The 20,132-nt window shown below is 42.4% G+C and overlaps 2 protein-coding genes across 2 annotated transcripts; both read right to left on the bottom strand.

Moving 5' to 3' along the window:
• Positions 1-851: 851 nt before the first annotated feature.
• Positions 852-14,789, bottom strand: appl1 (adaptor protein, phosphotyrosine interaction, PH domain and leucine zipper containing 1). Its single transcript, XM_056397360.1, has 22 exons — positions 14,624-14,789; positions 13,048-13,146; positions 12,837-12,896; positions 12,066-12,137; positions 11,754-11,841; positions 11,472-11,513; positions 10,535-10,593; positions 9,645-9,791; positions 9,360-9,442; positions 8,987-9,148; positions 8,261-8,449; positions 8,094-8,136; positions 7,947-8,003; positions 7,245-7,336; positions 6,920-7,099; positions 6,601-6,653; positions 5,924-6,098; positions 5,422-5,458; positions 5,135-5,275; positions 4,990-5,040; positions 4,768-4,857; positions 852-4,283 (listed from the first exon to the last, which is right to left on the bottom strand). The coding sequence occupies exons 1-22, from the start codon at positions 14,675-14,677 to the stop codon at positions 4,131-4,133; spliced, it is 2,127 nt and encodes a 708-aa protein (XP_056253335.1). The 5' UTR covers positions 14,678-14,789; the 3' UTR covers positions 852-4,130.
• Positions 14,790-15,402: 613 nt separating this feature from the next.
• On the bottom strand, positions 15,403-19,707 carry LOC130184559 (kelch-like protein 10). The gene is made up of 5 exons (XM_056400526.1): positions 18,217-19,707; positions 17,587-18,076; positions 16,718-17,329; positions 16,329-16,478; positions 15,403-15,754 (listed from the first exon to the last, which is right to left on the bottom strand). Exons 1-5 carry the CDS (start codon positions 18,420-18,422, stop codon positions 15,410-15,412), a joined length of 1,803 nt encoding a protein of 600 aa, XP_056256501.1. The 5' UTR covers positions 18,423-19,707; the 3' UTR covers positions 15,403-15,409.
• Between the last annotated feature and the right edge of the window lie 425 nt (positions 19,708-20,132).

The raw sequence follows: 20,132 nt of genomic DNA on the forward strand, positions 1-20,132 counted from the left end.
TGGTGTAGAGTGTGAGCCGCTCTAAAAACCACGACATTACAACATCCTCCAAACGTTAACACACATTCATAAGTAAACTGAACCCGCAGAGCAGCAGCTCGAGTTCCCCATGACCAGTCGTTGACCTCTGACCCCCGCACACTGTTCATGTTGATGCCTGTAAGAGTGTCGGACACTTTATTTAACACTCTATAATTACGTCTTAGAAATGATGGTGTTATAGATCTTTCTATTGATTTAGATTACATTTTTCTATCATGTATTTTTTGGGGAAGGTAAAAAACAAATTCAGTTTTCAGAGACAGAAACTCCACAAAGAGTTTTCTAGTCTTCTTTCTTTAATGATACTCAATGGCATAAAGCTTGGAAAATATTTTATAAATAAAATATATATAAATAACGAGAAAGTGTCGTGTAAAATACAACATAGAATTATATTGTAAAATGATCTTAAAAATCTGAATTTATCCTTTTCCATGTTTTGTTTCATTTTGGGGACGATATGATACTTGGAAGATATATTCACAAAGAAAATGGCAAAATTCAAAGTGTAAATTTTATGTTTTGTATAAAAAAATTTACGTAACCACAGAAATGTTGATAGGAAAAAGAATAATTGAGAATTTATATATTTCAATTAAATATTGATTTTTTTATATCTAAATTTGTCAGACTAATGTTAATAATGAACTTTCATACACAAATATAACAATAAACTGTGCAAACATGAAAATAAACACAAAAATCCACTTAGTTCTGTTCTTGATTTACACCTGTAAAACTCCCTGCAGCTCTTGTAGCTGAAGGAGGTTCGTTTGATCCGGAAACATCAGCAGACTGACTCAGGCGGGTGGAGTTAGTGCTTTATTTATCACTGAAAAGCCTTTTTTTTATTAATCATGACACTGGAACATCAATCACTGAAACGTATTTACAGTTCAACATCGTCGATCCTGTCGTTAAAGTGCAGCTCCATCGACTCGAGTCCGTCACCTGGTTACAGCAAGAAAACATCCTCCCAAAAAAAAAAAAAAAAAACAACCAAAAAATAAATTTTTTATTAGTAACAGTTGATTTAGAGACGTCTTCACCCCGTTAACTTCCCCACAGGCGACTGAAGAGGTTTTGTCTGTTGTGCATGCAATGTCTATGATCCTGAAACTGAAGCTTATTCACTTCATTTTCCTACAGATAATCAATCACTCTGAATAAACGCTGATTAATGAATCAAACCTGTGAGAAGCATTAAAAGGCCTCTAGCATTGTTTCAGATTAACATGTGTTAAAGCACGGATCAATACTGTGATGTCAGGAGAGACACACAGGCTCGGCTGGTTATTTGGCAGAGCAGATGGAGGACTGCATGTCGGCATGGTTCCTACGGTTTTATATATCTAGATGCCAAAAATGTGACATTTCTTCACAGTTTACTGAATGAATAAAATGTATCAGCTCACCAGAGAAAACCAAAAGTTGACACCAAAATCTTTACTTCTTTCCAATCTCAGCTTCCTTTTATCAAACTGTCGTCAGAAGCAGCAAAAGTGAGGAGACCGATTGATCAGGTTTGTGCTTTAGTTGACAGATCTCCAACTTTTCCCAACGTCAGACCAACGTTTCTCAATAGGCAAACGGACAAAGACAAGAGCGAAGCATCGTTGGCTCACCTTCGTGGCCTAAAATCTAACTGGTGAACGGTAAATGTTTCTCATTAAGGAGCGTTACTTTCATGCAATTATTCATTTTGTAAGAGGCAGCAGTTGCAGAGAAACTCTTCAAATTACATCAATTCAAAATACAACTTTCTTTTTCACAACCTCTGGGTCTGTTTGGCTTCAGTCATGACAACATGCTAAAAACACACTGCGTACAAAGTGCATGAAAAGCAGAGGATGCTGGACTGACGACGGCTGATGATTCAGAAAAAGAACAAAGTTCATATTGGCACTGAAGCCGTTCAGTTGTTAGGGCACAGGGTATTTTCACTGTAGCTAAATCAGAGTTGACCTTTGACCTCGGGGGGGGGGGGGGGGGACCAAATGTTTCATTCACAGCGACTATGATGACAGGTAAGTCACATCTCAAACTCAAAAAACCTGTCACACTGTTGCCCAACCTGCATTCACGTTACAGGCTGTTGATCAGTGAAGTTCAGTCAGGATAACTTCAGCAGGTAACGTGAGTTTAACCTGACATGTTGTCACCACAGTGAGTCCAGCTGTGAGTGATCTTTCTGTTTCAGTCTTCAATGCCACGTATGTCTTTGAATAAAGTCGCAGCAAGAGTTTCTGTGTTTCCACATCACACACAGTCAGTAAGTCTAACGCCTGCTGACATCTGGGCTACATTTGGTTGAAAAGTTAGTTTTGTTTTAGACAACTAAGTTACAATTCAGTCTTACTTGTAACTGTAATATATTCAGTGGGATTAAAAAGTCTGAGACCACCTTCTCAGACCGTCTGGCCCCACTGTTGGCTTGTTGCAGCTCCTAATTATTATTTTAAATGTCTTATGCATCATTTTCCTACATTTCAGCGTGAAGTATTTGGTATTTTTGAAAGCTTTGGGATCTTCACTAGAATTTAAAATTGAGTGTAGTAGTATTTAAACCACAGTTACACTGAATGTGATGTGAAGATGCCCTTGACAGAAAAACATCAGAATATGACCAATGTTTACCTCACGTGCATTTCAATTATGACTCAAGTCTGTCAGGAGCAAAAGCTGAAGCAGTTTTATTTTTAGCCACGACCACGATTCCTGACCTTAATTAAGTTCTTGTGCCTAAATTTAACGAACCTTTAACCAGAGGTGGCAGGTCATTTTGTACCAGTGATTTTTAACTGTTTATCAAGGCACTGAAAAAGGAATATCTGAGTCTATCTGGACGACAACGACGAACAACACGTTTTGGCATTTAGTTTGAAGCAGCAACCAAATGTCACGTCCAACCCAGTGAAGCGTAATTTGAATTTAGACGTCTCGAGAGTCTTTTGACCAAATCTACGTTGACTCGCTGACGGTTTAGATTTCTGGATCTGTTCCTCTTCACCGTCCACGCTGCCGCTGCACCTTTCACCATTCGTTTATTGACATATCGATCACATGACTGATCAATGTACTGTATTTAAAGAAACTGGAATAAAGGTCGGTGTAGTGGAGAAGAGTCCTGCGACCTGTTTTAATTTTGATGCACTGGCTCTGTCTTGTTGACCTGAATAAAGTGGTCATAATGTCACTGTGACGTAAGGCTGCAATTATTATTATTATTATTATTATTATTATTATTATTATTATTATTAATAATCAATCTGCGGATTATTTTTTAGATTAATTGTTTGTCAATTAAAACATCTGAAAATTACAAACCAAAAAATACCGACTCAAGACTGGGCGTTATTCTTCATCCTGTGGTGAAATGAACGAAAACTAGTGACCGTCTGAAGGAAGATGAGTAAAAAGGTCAGCCGATGAACACATCACAACAGGAAGTACTCTTCAAAATAAGACTCCCTGCTCGCTCTGTCTCCTTCTTCTTCTTCTTCTGTTGTTTTAGAGCATCGTATGTCTCGTGTTTTACCAACAACACTGACAGAGAAAACAGCTGAGGTTCCTCAGTGCCAGAGTGAGACACTGACACCGTCCAAATCTGCACTGTGTGTTCCCTCAGGCTCCTTCAGATCCTGGTTCATTATTCCTCACGCTGTTCTGCTTTATATCCTCTGTCGTTATTCTTAGCTCTTTTTTTTTTTTCTTTATAAAATAAACATGTAAAACAGAAACTTACAGGTTAATCTATATTTTTTTGTCCTTTTCTGGATAGCGGAGCCGGTATAAAAAGCAGCGTTTTTACACACAGAATAAAACACGAGTCCGTGGCGAGATGTTTCCTCGCCACTCCTCCTCCTCCTCTTGTAGTGTGGGTGCATTTAGTTTATCCTCCGTTTTCAGAGTGACAGGCTCCACCACAAACTTCAAACAGAGTCCAGCAGAGAGGGAGCGCATGTTTTTCAGTCCCAGGCAGCCCGGGTGGGCAGGTGGTGTTCCCCTCCTCTGATTCCTGAGCTGCTGCTTCAACAGTACCAGCTAGGACCAGCCTGGGAGGTAAAACATGCATCCTCTGCGTGTCGTTAGGCTTCAGACTCGCCCCTCTTCTTCCCTTCCTCCCCAGCGTCGCTGTCCTCTGATTGGCTGTTGCTTAGCACTAGGAACTGTCCGTCAGGGGCAGGCGGGTTGGCAGGGCGACTAGAGGCGGCGATCAAACGGCTCTGCTCCTCCAGATCCTGAAAAGACAAGACTGAGTCATGCTTCAAAATAAAGGAGGTTATGTTACCGAGCCGTGTACTGCAATCATTGTCAGTGACCTGGAGCTCAGTCATTCAGCAGTCTCTCGTCATGTTAGCATTCAGTAAAGACTTTACTGCTCGTCACGATCGTGAACCTCAGGCAGGCCGATTTCTCTGTCTCCGATTTCTCAGTTTCTCCCGTCTTCGTTTCAGCCAGAAAAACAAGATTTTAGACGAGGAGAAATGTAGGAAACATCCTCCCATAGCACTGTCATTACGGAACTTTATAAAAATTATTTTCCCTTATAATATTTGGCACCAGAGATCGTGTTGGTTTAATGAAAGCGGTCCAGGCTTCTGGCAGGTTACTACAGGTCAGCAACTTGTCCAACCGTGCACAGGTATTTTTCTAAAGCTTTTTCTGTGTTTTAGCCTCTTTTAAGGTTTAGGTCACTTTTCAGAGTTAAAGGTTAAAGGTCACCTTCTCTATCTGTCTCTGCTTGCTGAGTTCCTCCTGCTGCTTCTCTTTGGCCTTGTCCTGCTCCTTCCTCTTCTCCACCGCCTTACGGTCCTGCACGAGAAAAACATCAACAACACAACAACATAATTAACATCCACAACATCTGGAGGAACCATTACCATCCCCAAACTGTGGGGGAGTTCGCTTTAGCTTCAGCATAATGGAGTTTTAAATGAGTCTCACCATCTCAGAGTGGAAGGCTATCTGCTTGGCCAGACCGATACTGTCACAGATCTGCAACACATGAAGGAGACAGACAGGTCAGACAGACAGACAGACAGACTGAACAGAGTAGAGAGAGACAGAGAGACAAACAGATGAACAGGACCTTTTCTCCATCGTTGTTGGACTCGAAAATGTAGCAGACGGCTCGGCTGTCTCCCCGCCCACTTGCTGACTGCAAAACGAAGCCAAACAGCCTCTTGTTGTCCTGATGGGACGAACACTGAACCACACTGGACAGAGGGAACTGCAGCAGGAGGAAGGGAGAGAAAGAAGGAGGAGGACAGAGAAGGCTTAAATTTAGGAAGATGGGGACTGGAACCAATTATAAATCCTTAAAAACATGTCTGAAACCAAAACAAGGATCTAGTCTATTGAGACAGATCATCTTACCCTGAGTCGTGTGACCTGTGTCTGAGGATCAATAAGCCTGAAAAGAAAAGTTCACATGTTAAACTCAAAGACTTTTTCGAACTGATAACACGTTATCAGTTCGAATCACTGTTATGAACTTTTTTATGTGTAAGGAAAAATTTAATTTTTCTAATCTGCAGCTTGTCATTAAATAAACCATTTGATTTTTATGGCTCCATGACGTTTCCTGGAGCGCCACCCTCAGGACAAACTTTTAACTCCACCCTGCTCAGGTTCTAAGAAGAACTTAACGTTCCTTTTCTTGTTATGTTCACGATCAGTGCATGTGCGTCCTTGTGCGTGAAACAAACAAAATGGGGACCTACTCAAAATAAAAAACTGCTCCACAGAGCGACAAGAGGTCAAAAACTGTTCTGTCCAACACATTCATGTTGTAGTTGTAATGAACACTGCCGTCTCTAGGGGGCGCTACTGCGACTGAGACACTCACACACACACACACACACACACACACACATACTTGAGGCAGTCGCAGGTGACCAGCAGGTGTGACTCGGTCATCCTGAAGATGTTGTGGATGGCTCTGGCGGCCAGGATCTGTCTCATGGTCTCAGAGATGACGTCTGCTGACTCGGCGCTCCTCACCTCCATGGAGCCCAGGAAGCGAACGATGAAGAGCTGGTGGAGGATCGAGTCTGGACAACACGGACACAGGAAACAGACACAGGGATATCTCAATTTGATTAAAATTGGTCTGAAATGTATTATTGTAATTATTATTATTAATGTTGTTAAATTATAGTAAACTACAAGAGTCAAGATTAGAAACATCTTTACAATATATAATACAAATAAAATAGTTTTTTTTCTAATTCTTTGCCAAACATTACAATATAAAATATAAGATAAGAGTAAAATATTAGTCAACAAACAACAAAGAGCTGGTGATGATGCAGTCTGAAGAACAGGAAGGATTATACTGTAGTTTTAGTGTTTGTTTTATACACTCAAGGCAAAGCAACAAGGGGCAGCAATGAAATCACAATGGTGTGGTGCACCAAAATGAGGAGAGGACGACGCTGCACTCAAACACATTTTCATTGAACAAAACGGTGACAAATTGGAGGTAGATGCATCAACAGACACCATGCAGATGTAGTTTTCATTTTAATAATGAAATGTTGAGACAGACAGTACCTTCACTGTCTTCTGTAGTGGTGTCTCCCGTCTCTCCAAATGGATTACTCCTTCTGTATGACACACACACACACACACACACACACACACACACACACAGTGGTTAGGCGTTGGGGTACGTGCTTCAGTTGCTCTAAAGATCTACTTTTGTATTGATCCCCTTTTTTGAAGTGATTCTACCTTGTGGAACTACCCTTTAACGCCTCATTGAAGCATATATCTCTAACACACACACACACACACACACACACACACACACACACACACACACACACACACACACACACACACACACACACACACACACACACACACACACCTGCCGGACTGTGCTGCCGTCTTGCTCTGTCCTGAGTTTTCCTCGCTGACGGGGGAAATGATGTCAAACTGGATTGGTGTTTCCGGGGCAACCAGCGCGTCCAATGAGAGCACAGAAAGCGCAGGCGATGGCTCGGACCCCACGGAGCTAATACTGCTCGCTCTGCCCGCACGCCCTTTACTGAAATGAGAGAAATATTGTATAAATGGAGGTCTGACTCGTCAAGTTGAGAAATCTGATTGGCCACCAGGGGTCCATCTCCATTACATCTGGCAGCTGATTGGTTATGACGTTGTCGATAACCCCTCGTCAGTGTCAGTACTACCTGCCGGGTCTCATGCTCTCGTGTCTCTGCTGGAAGGACGGTGATGGCGTCACAGCTTCGATAGCTGATTGGTTCACTCTGGCCGCAAGCTCCTGTCAATAGGAAGGAAGTACTGTCAGTGTCAACCAATGGGAAAACAATATGAAAGCACACATCCAAAATGTTTTCCTGCTCTTTCTCCTCTTGTTGCCTGTCAGCTTTCTAATAAAAGCATACAATGCCAAAAACCACTTTTAAAAAGCTGTTATCCATATGTTTTCCTTTTGTCTTCCTGTTTACACTGTGACTGGACATGTGTTTTTTCATGTTGCTACTTGACCACCTTGTGCCTTTTTGCAAATATCTGACCACTGATCACAATATGACAGACAGTGCTACCGACTGCCACAGCTGGAAGAAAGTAAGAGACTGTCTCTCATCGTACAGGTGCTAATACGATCAGTTCACCTGCACAGCGTCGTCACCAGCTTGTCATGTCATTATAATAGTTATGATGTGGTAGCGTCAGGCTGTATGACCTCCACACTAATGTTTTAACAACTGGGGGAAACAGACTGACGTTCCAACTCAAATCAAATCAGAGATATGGGTGTGTGACTCATGGATCTGAAACCAGGATAAACTACACCTAAAAGTATCTGCCAAAGTTTCCTCTTTGATCTGTGACAAGAAAGTTAATGAGGGAAGAAGAAGGACACGCACCTCTGCGTTCTCGCTCAGGTAGATCCTCTTGGAGATGTTGTTTATGGTGGAGATCCACTGGTGGATAAACAAACAGCAGGAAGATGGTGTGAGAAAACAACAGAACAGCTGACAGGCAAGGTCACATGACAAAAAAAAGCAATTTACCTCCTCGCAGTCCTTCCTGCTCTCCGCCTGCAGCGTCACCACTCTGACGGAGCACAAAACGAGAGAAGGTGGCATTAACCCTGAAAGTGTCAGACTGGCGAGAACATCTGAGAAGAGTTACAGTGTCGTCATGAGAGAAGAAAGTAAAGTAACGGGGGCTCTCTCACTTCTTGCCGTCGAAGGATGTGACCTGGAAGCAGAAGCGGCGGTCGTCACTGTCGACCGCCATGACGGAGCAGTTGTCGAGGTCTGTGACCAGCCCGCCGGCCACCTCGCCGCGGCCCTGCTGCATCAGGTTACCACCCTGCGTGAAGAAGTACTGACGCTCCCAGGAGGTCGACACCAGACCCGTCTTACTGAGAGACAGACAGAGGGGCTACTTTTACAGACCAAACCTCACAATTAAAGTTTTATATTCATTAAAGGAGAATTATGTTTTGTTTTGTTTTTACAACTGTACTTTAATAGCTCAGAAATGTGACTTGTCAAGAAACATGATCAGCCAGATGATCAGACACGTTGGAGACAAACAAACAGTTTATCTAGACGATCTAAATCACTTTATTTGGAGGTCAAACTGAAACAGACCACACCTGAGATGTTGTGATAATCCCTCACTGCACAGGAAAACTGAATGAACACAACTACAGGAAGTAAGGAGGGTCAAACTGAATCTGTGATAGATGTTTACAACAGACGGTTTAGGTATTCATTTTACTGTCTTGCCTTCATGTTCTCTTCCAAACAAGTAACTGCTAAAATGATGGAAAAAACCAATAAGACTTAAAGTGGAATAAACCTTTACAGCTCCTGTGTGCATGAAGCTCAAAGTGTCTTTAATGTGAACAATAAATAAAAATATTAAAATGTGTGTGTGTGTGTTTGTGTCTTACTTGCGGATGTACAGGTATCCCTGTTTCCTGGTCAGGTTGCGACAGACAGGTGAGTGGGCGGGGTCAGGGTCACACGGTGCATACAGCGAGTCACATGATATCTCCATCTGCTGGATGGTCTGCTGCATCTGCCCCACCTCCTCCTCCATCTCCCGACGGACACTAAACACACACACAGACACTAGATTCACATTTGCTGCTTCATATTACTCTCATGTTTCCATCCATCTGCAGCTTCTTCAACACCACCTGCACTTTAAAACTTAGTTATATTCAAAAAAACACTGCATTTAAGACTTTGAATGTAGAATAGTAAAAAGGAGAAAACATCTGAGTCACTTTGGGAGGAAGGGGGCGGGTGTAAGGTCCTTACTTCTGGACGCTGGTTCCTATGGTTCCCAGGAAGTCCTCCCACTGCTGGGTAAGATTTTCTGACCCCAGCTTAAAGAAACTGATCTGCACAGAGCGAACACAGATATAAAGATACAGACACATCAGCAGGTTCCACTTCAACATCACAGCAGTCTCATGTTTCTCTCTGTTAACAGTGACATCTAGTTCTTGTTGCTGTCACAGTGATGCACATGAAAGCTCACTGCTATGTGTGTGTGTGTGTGTGTGTGTGTGTGTGTGTGTGTGTGTGTGTGTGTGTGTGTACCTGGGCCTGCATGTAGCCCAGCAGTGGCTCCAGCAGAGCTGTTTTCTTCTTGTACTGTAGCGTGTTAAGTGAGCAGAAGTAGTGCATCATGGTCTGGTGCTGTTTCTTGCGAGAGGTGTAGACGTCCTCCACTGCCTCCGCCCGCAGCTGCAACACACAACACTCTGCTCAGTATTACAATTCAAGGTTATATCTTCTAGTCAAAGATATTATATTATTATATATAGATATTATTACTGATAATCGTATTGTGATATGTTCATATTAGCATATAACTGGTTTGAGAAGCTTGAACCTTGTAGGAGAGCTTTAAAAACACTCCTCTGCTGCAGCTGCATCCCCACACAACAACCACTTCACTGACGTATGACAAAAAATACAACCGAGCAATGGTTCCACTCTGACGAGATGGGACAACTCAAAGGGTTACTCCTAATGAAGAATTTCTAAGAAATCAACTGAAATGGCTGCCTGGAGGGAAATCAATCTGATTGATCTAAAAACTGTGCATTAAACAATAAAAATATACAATTAGACGTTAATGGGTTAAAACGCTCAAAACCAGACTGGACAATGCAGAAGTTACGTCCATATCTTTCTAATTATTTCTGCAGAAAGTGCCTAATGTAATTTGTTTCAAATTATAGAAAAAACGGAGACCGTGCTCAATTGCTACATTTCAGATTATTGTAATCCAAGTAACTGCTAATAACAAGAGCCTCACTGTGCACAGCAGGTCAGCTGAACAAGAAGACGTGAGATTTGTGTACAAGCAACTGAATGGATGCTTCATCAAGAAAGCATTACCTCAGAGTTTAGCATCAAACTGTGGTATTAAAGCACTGAATAATAAACCTGATGAGGAGCGTTACTGTCACTAATGTGGTTACCTTGTCGTTGTCCCTCTTCTTGGACAGGCGGCTGTATCGATTAATGGCTGTGTCATGATCTGCACACAGACAGTCAAACAGGCAGGTGAGATGGTTCAGGTGAAGAAACATATTTTCTTTTTTAGCAGTAACAAGTTAGAGAGGAAGACAAAGCAGTAATGAGTACAACAATATTCTGCCTGTAACCCTTAAAAACAAGGGGAAATCTTCATTTAAGTTCAGATAAACCTCAGTAACAAAGCGATTCTGACTGAACGTGGAAGCAGTTTGAAGCCACGAGAGTCAGACTGACAAAAAGATTAAATGTGACTCTACATTGTGACGTGTCGAGCGAACTGTGACTGAGAGATAGTGGCTAAAAATTCTCATATCATCTTCATTCAAATTAGGACAGACAAAACTCCATACTCATGGATTAACAGTAATGAAAATATGTTCAAGACAAATGTTAATCAATGAACTGCTTTAAGTAAATTATTACATAAAAATTCCAAACATTTGAGAACCAATGTGAGATTTTGCAGATCTTTTCCCAGATTACTACAAACTAAACAGCTTTTAATAATAGGAAATGCAGCGATATTCAGCCTCCAAAGTCCTTAACTGCCTGAATCTAGTCAAAAAAATTCTGTCCTCTGGTTTTTATGGAAAAAAAACTCTACCAGACATACAAGCAGATGTCAGGCGGACATATTAGAATATGCACACCAAAGCTTCAAGCAAAGCTGAGATGGATATTCAGACAGGTCATAATTGTAGTAGAAAAACATAACACTAGCCAGCATCTGTTAGCAACAGTAGCTAACGGACAGGGGGCACAGAATCGTTCAATTAGAAGATGCTAAGGAACTTGTGATGAACATTTATTCCAAAGAAAGAAACTGATAAACTGATATAGAAAATGAATTGCAGCCCCTAACCAGCGGTGCAAACTTACCATCACTGGCTATCTGGAAGACTTCCTTCAGAGTGAGGATCTCTGGAGAGAAACAAAAAGAACTGCAAGTTAGAATGCAAGGGATATTTTTACCTTTCCTGTTTATGTGAGCACCACATACTGGTACAAGTGTACTTTTTGTCTGGAAATCCCTGCAGCCAGGTTCCAAAATCTATTGGAAAATCTTGTTGAATCACATGTTCAACTATCACATTTGACGGTTAGCTGTCCACGTAGCCCTTGTCCATGTAGTTCTTTTTTTGTTTGTGTGCGGTTTCCTACCCTTCAGCTCTCTTTCTTTAAACTGAGTGATGGGAAACATCATGGCGTCTGCAAGTTGGGTGGACAAGACAGCATGACAGGAACTCAACTAGAAAGACAGAGAGAGAGAGAGAGAGAGAGAGAAACCAGTGGAACCACCACAGTTTAAAGATGAACACAGCGTCTTATTCTCCATCTCACAGATATTCACAGTAAATCGAATCTGATGTCATATCATATCAGATAAAAACTTCTTGTGCAGCACATCCAGAAGGATAAAACAAACTTGTCAGACGAAATATCGAGCTCTGGTGTGTTTGTGTTCTCTCTCACCTCATCAATGACTTTTGCAAACTGCTGCAGAGTGGAGCTCATCACCTCATCATCGCCACCCAGAGGAAAACGCTAAAGACAACAGAAGCAACGACATGGAGGAATGGATTAGAACGATTCCCGGAATGGAAACTGCATCAAATGCACAGCATATGAATCTGTCAGTTCCTGGGAGCAAAACACCTCATCATCAAAAAATAAATGTTAGTTAAATGTTGACCTGTAGTTGTCTCTAATGGAAAGGTCAGGGGTCATGACATATTTACAAAAATGTCAAGAGGTCTTGTTTTGGACTAAAGTGTTTGGACAGGCAGATGGGACAAAATGCTCCTAGCTGCTAGCTGTAAAAATCAACAGTGTAAAACATAACCAGAACTGTAGATAAGACATAAGTGTGTGAAGTAAGCGTCAAAGCCAGTGGCTAGTATTATAAGGCTAATGGCTAGCGTTAAAAGGCTAGTGTTTAGCATTTTAACATTTGTGGCTTCTGTTTCAGGGATGGTGCTAGTGTGATATGTCTGCTAGCTAATGTTATAAAGCCAGTGGCTACTTTATAAGGTTTTGGCTAATTATAAGACTGATAGGTGGTGTGATAAGGTTCATAGTATTAGAAATTTGGGGCTGGTGTTATAAAACTGTGGTTAATGGCCTCTGGCTAGGGACGTGAGGCTAACGGCTAGGGTCATAAGCCTGATGGATAGTGTTGAAAGGCCAGTGTAAGGCTCATTTCTAGTGTGTCTTCGGGGTGGTGGCTGGTATGAAGTGGCCCACCTGTTTGTCGTACTCTTTCAGCAGCCTGGAGGTCAGGTGTGTTGCAGCACTGAGCTCATTCTGAAAAATCAAAACAAAACAGCAGAAACAGCACTGAGCAGCTGGAGACACATTATTTAATCAGCAGCCACGTATTAATGTTGCTGTATGTTCTGGCCTGCACCTGCAACGCCAGTGGCAGTATAACTGTCAATCGTGTGTGAGTGTGTACCTGTGCATCATAAATCCTATGCATGGCCTGATAGAGCTGTGTACAGTAGTTGGAGATGGCTGCAGTGTCCTCCTCAAACACTCCCAGCAGAGAGCGGGTCTGTACACAAAACACACAATAGAAGTGGTGAATAACAGTGTTAGTTATGGCCCCAAATGATCCCTTGTGTGGCTGCCAAAAACCAAACCCATGTCTATCTATGTAAATCCACACCTGCGATCTGTCCCTACAGTACAGTACTGTTATCAAGGTGTGTCCCAACAGCATTTTTTAGCCTTTAGCCAGCCAGCAAGCTCATCTGTCATTGTCTATCTCAACTAATGTCATTGTGAGAGATAAAAATAAATAGTTGTATGTAAAAGTAACAAAAAAAATTGCATCCAACTGTACGACTGAATTTTTGACATGTGTCTACCAATTTATAAATGGTCAAGCGGCACCAGGATTTATAATAATTACATATGCTTTACACTACTGCAGCTTGTATCACAAAGACAAATTAGTGTAGGTAACTCACATTCTTTTAGTCTGGTTAAATTGTATATATTTTACCATGCTGGAAATCACATTTTGAAGCTGCCATGATCAACTTTCCCTCAATGTTTCCTCAAATTACTCCTGTCAGTCTCACAGTTCTGATGATGTTACATGTAGTTTCAAAGTACGGCTGTTTTACTTGAGTGGTCACAGCTAGATAAGAAAACTCAGAATTAACTAAGCTTGTTAACCTTTTTCATCCAGATTCACCAACATAAAATCCTCACATATGACACACTGAAAGGGAATGTTTGACCCTTTTGCTTGAAAAATAGCCAAAAAAATTCAATCACTTAAAATTAAAATTATTTCTGATAAATCTTCTGGCAATCTTCTAATCTAATACTTGACAAATCATTACCCATATAATACAAGTCCCTGAAGTGCCTGATAAAACTCATGGCACATTAACTGAACTAAAACATCCAAACATCCTACAGTATATTTACAGACTGAACCTGTCAGGTGTATCACACTCTGGCCACACCCTGATCAGTGATGTCACAGCAGGTGTTCTGTCATGGATTTGCTGCACTAATTGTGGTGTGTCTCAAGTCATCTGGATCAGTGCATCACCAGCAGCTGCAGTTGCAGCAGCAGCAGCAGCAGCAGCAGCTTCTTGCGGCTCTGTGTGACATACTAACAATAACAGACAGCAGCAGGGTGACACTGCTGTTTGGCCAAGGAATAAACAGTTATCACTGGAAAGAGTGGAAACACTTTAGCTTAAAGGCTAAGGAAGTAGCTAAATACACATTTAACGAGCTCATTTCAGTGCAAACCAACACTGAATGATGTTTGACATTTCGACTTCGTATCCTGACTGACACCTCCTCCAGCTGAGGTCATTTTAACGCCGATGCACAGCTGGCGTTTCCCATTTAATCTGTCCGCTTGACAGCTTTGGTTAGCCGGGCCGTTAGCGGCATCTCTTCGCTGGTTGTTGGCAAACACTGAGCCTACAAAGACAGTTAGCCTAGCCGGATAAGTAGCTAACGTTAGCAAGCTAGCTGAAGCCTCCAGTGAAGAGATATGTTACCTGCGGACTGTCCTCCAGCGTCTCCTCTATCGGCAGCTTCTCTATCCCGGGCATGTCTGCAGCTGGCGCGTTGGAAATCGGTGCCAATCAACGGACAAAACGCACAACAAAATCGGTCCGACAACTCCCACTCAAGATTTCTTGACTACACGAATTCACAACACCCCAAAACAGATCCACCCAGTAGCGGGTGTCCCGCCCCCCAAGTGGATTTTGATTGGATAGAAAATAACTTCCATGAATTCGATTGGTTTCTTGTTTAAAGGGGAAAAGGCGCCATTTTGGATCTTACCGGGATCGCCCTTTCACTATTTTCGTGTGCAATTCAGAGCCATAATGGCGGCCAGTCTGCTGCGTTTGCAGGTGAGAAAAACGGTATTTTTAGCCTGTATTTGTTGATTTTAGTGATGCCATCAACTCCTGTTACAGGGAGTTTTGCGAGTTGTAAGCTATCATATGTTCTGTATGTATTTTCTGTACGTTATTTTTAACCATTTTAAATGGTTAAATGGTCAATTGAATGTGCAAGGATAATTAATTTAGGAGTACAATACCAAATAGATTCTTTGAGTTAGAGCAGTGACCTGTTATCAATCACGCTGACATAAACAGGTATATATAGTATATGTAATACATAACAAACATGAAAATATATTTATATATTTATAATGTATAATGGAATAATTATGGAACAATAACAACACCCTTCTTTAAAAACACAAATAAAATAATTTCATTTATTTAAAAATGACATTTAATGTCAATCATGATGCCACGGATGACATGTCAGGACTGGGCTTCCTCCACATTGGTGGGTGTCAGGGGACCACGAGGGAACAATTTCTCTACCACACTGGGGAGTCCATGCAGCACACAGCAGCTCAGGCCATTGCGGTACCTCTCAATGTTAGAGTCACTGTACCACATACAGGTGTCCGCATTGTAGCGCTCCACAGTTGACAGAGTGGAGCTTTTGTGTCCTCCGACCACAAAGAGCTGGTCGTTCACCACCTCGATGCCAAAGTAGCTGCGGTTGGTGTTCATGGACGGCATGGGTCTCCACCTGTTGGTTTGGGGGTTGTAGGCCTCAACACTGCGCATGTGGTAGCTCCCACTACAGGTGCCGCCAACCTGTGAGAGAAAGGAGTCCAGTGTTTCAGTAGAGTAAGGAAAACCATATTGAGACTGGAAGAAAACCCTGAGGAAGTCATTTTAATTTTGGCTCCTTTTCTGATAAAACAACATAGAGAGCCTAATAGTCCAAATATTGTCATCATCCAATTTTACACAACCCTACTCTGTCTGAGGACTAACTGATCCACAAAAAAAGCATGGTCTTCAGACAGGTAAGAGACAGGAGCAATGGGTTAAGTTTCCCATGTCTCATGAATTAAGTGTGTAGACCTATTTTCCAATTAGTAGCAGAGTTTGCTAACTTGCTACCTGGCAGGTGTAAAGCTAGCAAACTAGAATGCTACCTGCTAGCTTGCCTGTCACAGTAGGTTGTGATCAAACCTCCAGCAGTACTTATTACATGAAGACACGCAAATATTCTTGCAGTGCCACTTCCTGGTCTGACGGGAGCTTTATCCTTTAAAAGGCTTTCCAGTTTTACATTTGTTATCACAGTCACTAATCGCCATCTTACAAGTCATTTGAATACAATAAACCAAATTTTTGAGCAACATATTGATACTAAACTCACTGCATAGATATTGTCTCTGAAGGCAGCGACCCCAAGGCCACTTCGGCAGGTCCTCATGGGTGCAATCAGTGTCCAAAGGTTGGTGTCTGGGTTGTAGCATTCAGCCGTGGACAGGCTGCAATGCCCATTGAAACCCCCGCAAATGTACACCTACAAACAGATTTAGGACAGCTACATTTATGATCACTGGCTCCTGATTGGTTAGGGCAAAATCAACAAAATTACCATCATCTTCAACATGAAGAAATTGGCTCACATGAACATGATGCCAGGCTGAATAATAAGGTGAAAAGAACATGTCTGTTTAGTCTTATTATCAGGCTAGTTTGGTGGTTAAAGTCACCCTCCTCTCGGACATTACTTGTTTCAGTCATCTCTGTTTCACCCACCTTGCCATTTAGAGTTGTAGCACTGGCCCCACACCTCTTTTGACACATGGGTGCTGTGATGGTCCACTGGTTAGTCTCGGGCTTGTAGCACTCAACAGTGTTATAGTAAGTATGTCCACTGAAGCCTCCCATGGCATAAATGCAGCCACTCTGCACAACAACGCTGACATAGCAGCGGCAGTAGTTCATGGATGCCACCTGGTGCAACGTGCAGGTGACAAAGTCAAACCTTTGCACTGTATTCAAGTAAGAGTCACGGTGGCAGCCACCAATTAAGTACACAAAGCTGTTGAGAACAGCAGCACCGTGGTGAGAACGAGAAATCTCAACCCTCACAGTGACCCAGCTGTTAGTTCGGGCATCATATGCCTCAAGGTTGGTCATGGTACAGTTGAAATCATTGCCTCCGGTGGCCAATAAAATGTCAGGAGGCAGGCGTGGGCGAGTCAATAGGTTTCTGTAGTCAGATTTTGAGGGTTTATTGGCCCTGAAGAGAAAACATGCTGTGACTGCCTCATCGATGATGGGTACACATTCGATGCTGCTTGTTACCGCAGCGTTGACCATCACAACGTTCTGGAGGTAGGCAAGGGTCATCAAGCCCAGTCGCACCTAAAGAGATGTAAGAGGACAGCAGTTAGAAACAGTCTCTGATATCAGTGGTTGGACTGGAAGTAGGAATTAATTGTGAGCCTGGCTCTGTCCAATAACCTTCTCTTCTGAGAGAATTAAGCTTTTAATTTCACAGCCACAAGAGTTTGCTCATCAGAAAAAAGCAGCAGACCAATTGGGCAGTTTCTGTAAAAATTCAACCCAGTGCATGCTATATGAAGATGACAACAGTTACAGCTGATTTATTGTTTAGTTACCTTGGGTAGCAGCACAGAGATGAGGCTTTGTCTTTGTTCAGGCAGGTGGTTAATCCAGCGGAGGACAGTCTCAAACACAGTGTTTTCTTCTTTCACATTGAGATGATCATTTTCGATGATAGCAACCAGCTCCTGCACAGAGAGCTCCAGGAGTTCCTGTGAGACACAAACTATCTCCTCAAAGTGGCGCAGGATGTAGAGGAAGACCTTGTGCTTCAGCTCTGGGCAGTTGTAGAAGTTCACCAGCCTCCAGATGCCGATGCAGTTCCTCTGGCACAGCTGGTCCTCCAGGAAGAAGCAGCAGGCCTGAACAATCCCCGGGACCAGCAACTGGTCTGCAGCTGCCAAAACCTCCACCACATTGTCCTCTGTCACGGGAACAGAGTGGGTGTAGGCATAATCGACGATGAGCTGCATCATCTCAGGTGACACCCCAGGGATGGTGTACATCTGCTTCCTTGAGGTTGTCCAGGCGCCGGTGAAAAGAGTGCTGTGGGATCAGGATTTATCAGTGTCATCAAAGTCAAATACATGCAGCAAAGTCTTAACATCTGACCTGTTGTTCATATGTAGATAACTGATGAAGGCTTTGAAATAACAGTCTTTGCTCCACTGACATAATCTACTCACCAGAAGTAGCGGCTGCAGCTACAGAGGATGATCTTGTGGGCGCTGAACTCAGTGTCATCCACCTTGATCACCACATCACATAGTTTTTCCTCCAGGCGAAATTCAGTTAAGACTGCAGACGCCTTGTCACTCATGCGTTTTTCCATTTCATTTCTCTGAGAATTCAGGCGGAAGGTGGCAACAGAAGCTCGCTCTTGCTCGCTCATTTTTGATGTCAGTATTTTCTCACTGTGCTGTGTGGAGGCTGTAGATAAGTTCAGATGCTTGTTCTTCTGCAGACAGTAGTGAAGTGTCGGGATTCTGAACTTGTTGTGACCTTGAGATCAGAATCTAGAGTGTTTCATTATGACATCACAGAATCTGAAGCCGTTACTGTCACGCAGAGTCCAGTCTGGGTTTAAGTCTGGAGACTGTCTTCCATCATGTGCAGCCACCGTCTTGATCTTCTCTCTGAATGTTTTCGGTTGTTATCTTGCTGTGGGATGAACCCCTGACGAACCGGTCCGTCCTCCTTTGTTAACTGCCTTTACTTCACCATTCTGATATAAAATATACAACTCTACTTCCTATAATATTTCACAAATATTGCTTCAGAGGGTGTAGTCACTCAGTCTGTTCCAGCACTGCCTTTATATAGACAGAGGGCTTATAAGTCAACAACAAACGTCGAGGCGCCTGAATTGTTGCATCAACTTTCAAGGCTTCATTTACATCCATTACTACAGAAAAGATCAATTTTTAACCCACGACTTGATCCCTGGAGATTTTATAACTGTAAAATCTAAATTATTTTTCTATTTTTGTTGACCTAAACCTTTCTTTTCACCTCGGGCAGTTTTATTTGAGGTTATTCACTGGACTGCTTAAGTTTCAGATATTAGCTGTCGTAAAGACTTCACACCAACTGATTCTCCTGTTACTGAGCCGTGACTCTGTTCTTCATTGTGCAGACGGCTGACGATCACCAAGTCATCTGCAAACGCTTGTTCAGTTTTTGTTGAATATGTGTCAGAGGTGTTGATTCAACTGATGTAGTTTTTGGCGCTGTTGAACAAGAGAAATGTTTCTATTATTCCACCTATCCTCGTGGAAATAAAGGGGTATAATGTTACAAATAAATTCCTCTAGATTATTTTCATTATTATCAATAAATCTGTCTTGTTTTTTAATGCTCATCACCAGGACTCCTTGTTGACATCCTTGATTCTTGATTGTTGGTGATATTGTTGTGTACAAATTGACGCACCCCTCTTCACACACTGTTGTATTTTGTTTTGTTCTCACACTATCGTATGGTGTTGGTACATGTCAAGCCTGAGTTTCAAGTTCTGGCAGATTCATGTCAGAGTTTTTCTTGTAATTAATTTTTTATCTTGTTGTGGTTTTGTGGGTAATCACTTGTTCTCAGATTCCCTGCACAGACAAGTAAAGCAACGCAAGAGCTGAGTAAGAGAAAAGCGTTTTCACCACAAGAGGACGACAAAGAGACATTGTTGTGAGGTCCTGAGATGAAGGGATGGACGGTGTTGTTGGCCTGACCTCGGCTATACATGGAAATTTTATCATCCACCTAGGCACCCAGAAACCGACCAGTTACCTAGAGCGGAGATGATCAGTCAAGAGACAAGTTAGTCGACTGTCTCTCTCTCTCTCCTCTTGTGTGTTTGTTTTCTTCTCCTGGACGTGTGAATGGTGTTTGTGTAGTCTGTCCTCTCTCCAGGTCTTCGTGGTGGAGAGGAAGTCGTGTGGCTCATCGTCCACTCTGTAAATCTACTCTTGCTTTATTCTGTACACACAACATCCATCACATGTCTGTCTGTCCTGGAAGAGGGATCCCCTCCTGGGTTTCCCTTGTCTGATTCAAGGGTCCAAGGACAGAGGATGTCTGTTAAGCCCCTTGGGGCATGTAACCATAT

The sequence above is a fragment of the Seriola aureovittata genome, chromosome 2 (genome assembly GCF_021018895.1).
Source record: "Seriola aureovittata isolate HTS-2021-v1 ecotype China chromosome 2, ASM2101889v1, whole genome shotgun sequence".
Taxonomy (NCBI): Eukaryota; Metazoa; Chordata; class Actinopteri; order Carangiformes; family Carangidae; genus Seriola; species Seriola aureovittata.

Excerpts from the sequence above, each read along its gene's own strand:
- appl1 (XM_056397360.1), bottom strand. The coding sequence starts at position 14,677 with ATGCCCGGGATAGAGAAGCTGCCGATAGAGGAGACGCTGGAGGACAGT. Across the intron at positions 12,897-13,047 it reads ATAGGATTTATGATGCACAG|AATGAGCTCAGTGCTGCAAC; the intron begins GTACACACTCAC and ends TTGATTTTTCAG. Across the intron at positions 8,450-8,986 it reads GGATACCTGTACATCCGCAA|TAAGACGGGTCTGGTGTCGA; the intron begins GTAAGACACAAA and ends TCTGTCTCTCAG.
- LOC130184559 (XM_056400526.1), bottom strand. The coding sequence starts at position 18,422 with ATGAGCGAGCAAGAGCGAGCTTCTGTTGCCACCTTCCGCCTGAATTCT. Across the intron at positions 17,330-17,586 it reads TCTCTGTGCTGCTACCCAAG|GTGCGACTGGGCTTGATGAC; the intron begins GTAACTAAACAA and ends ACATCTCTTTAG. Across the intron at positions 16,479-16,717 it reads CTACAACTCTAAATGGCAAG|GTGTACATTTGCGGGGGTTT; the intron begins GTGGGTGAAACA and ends ATCTGTTTGTAG.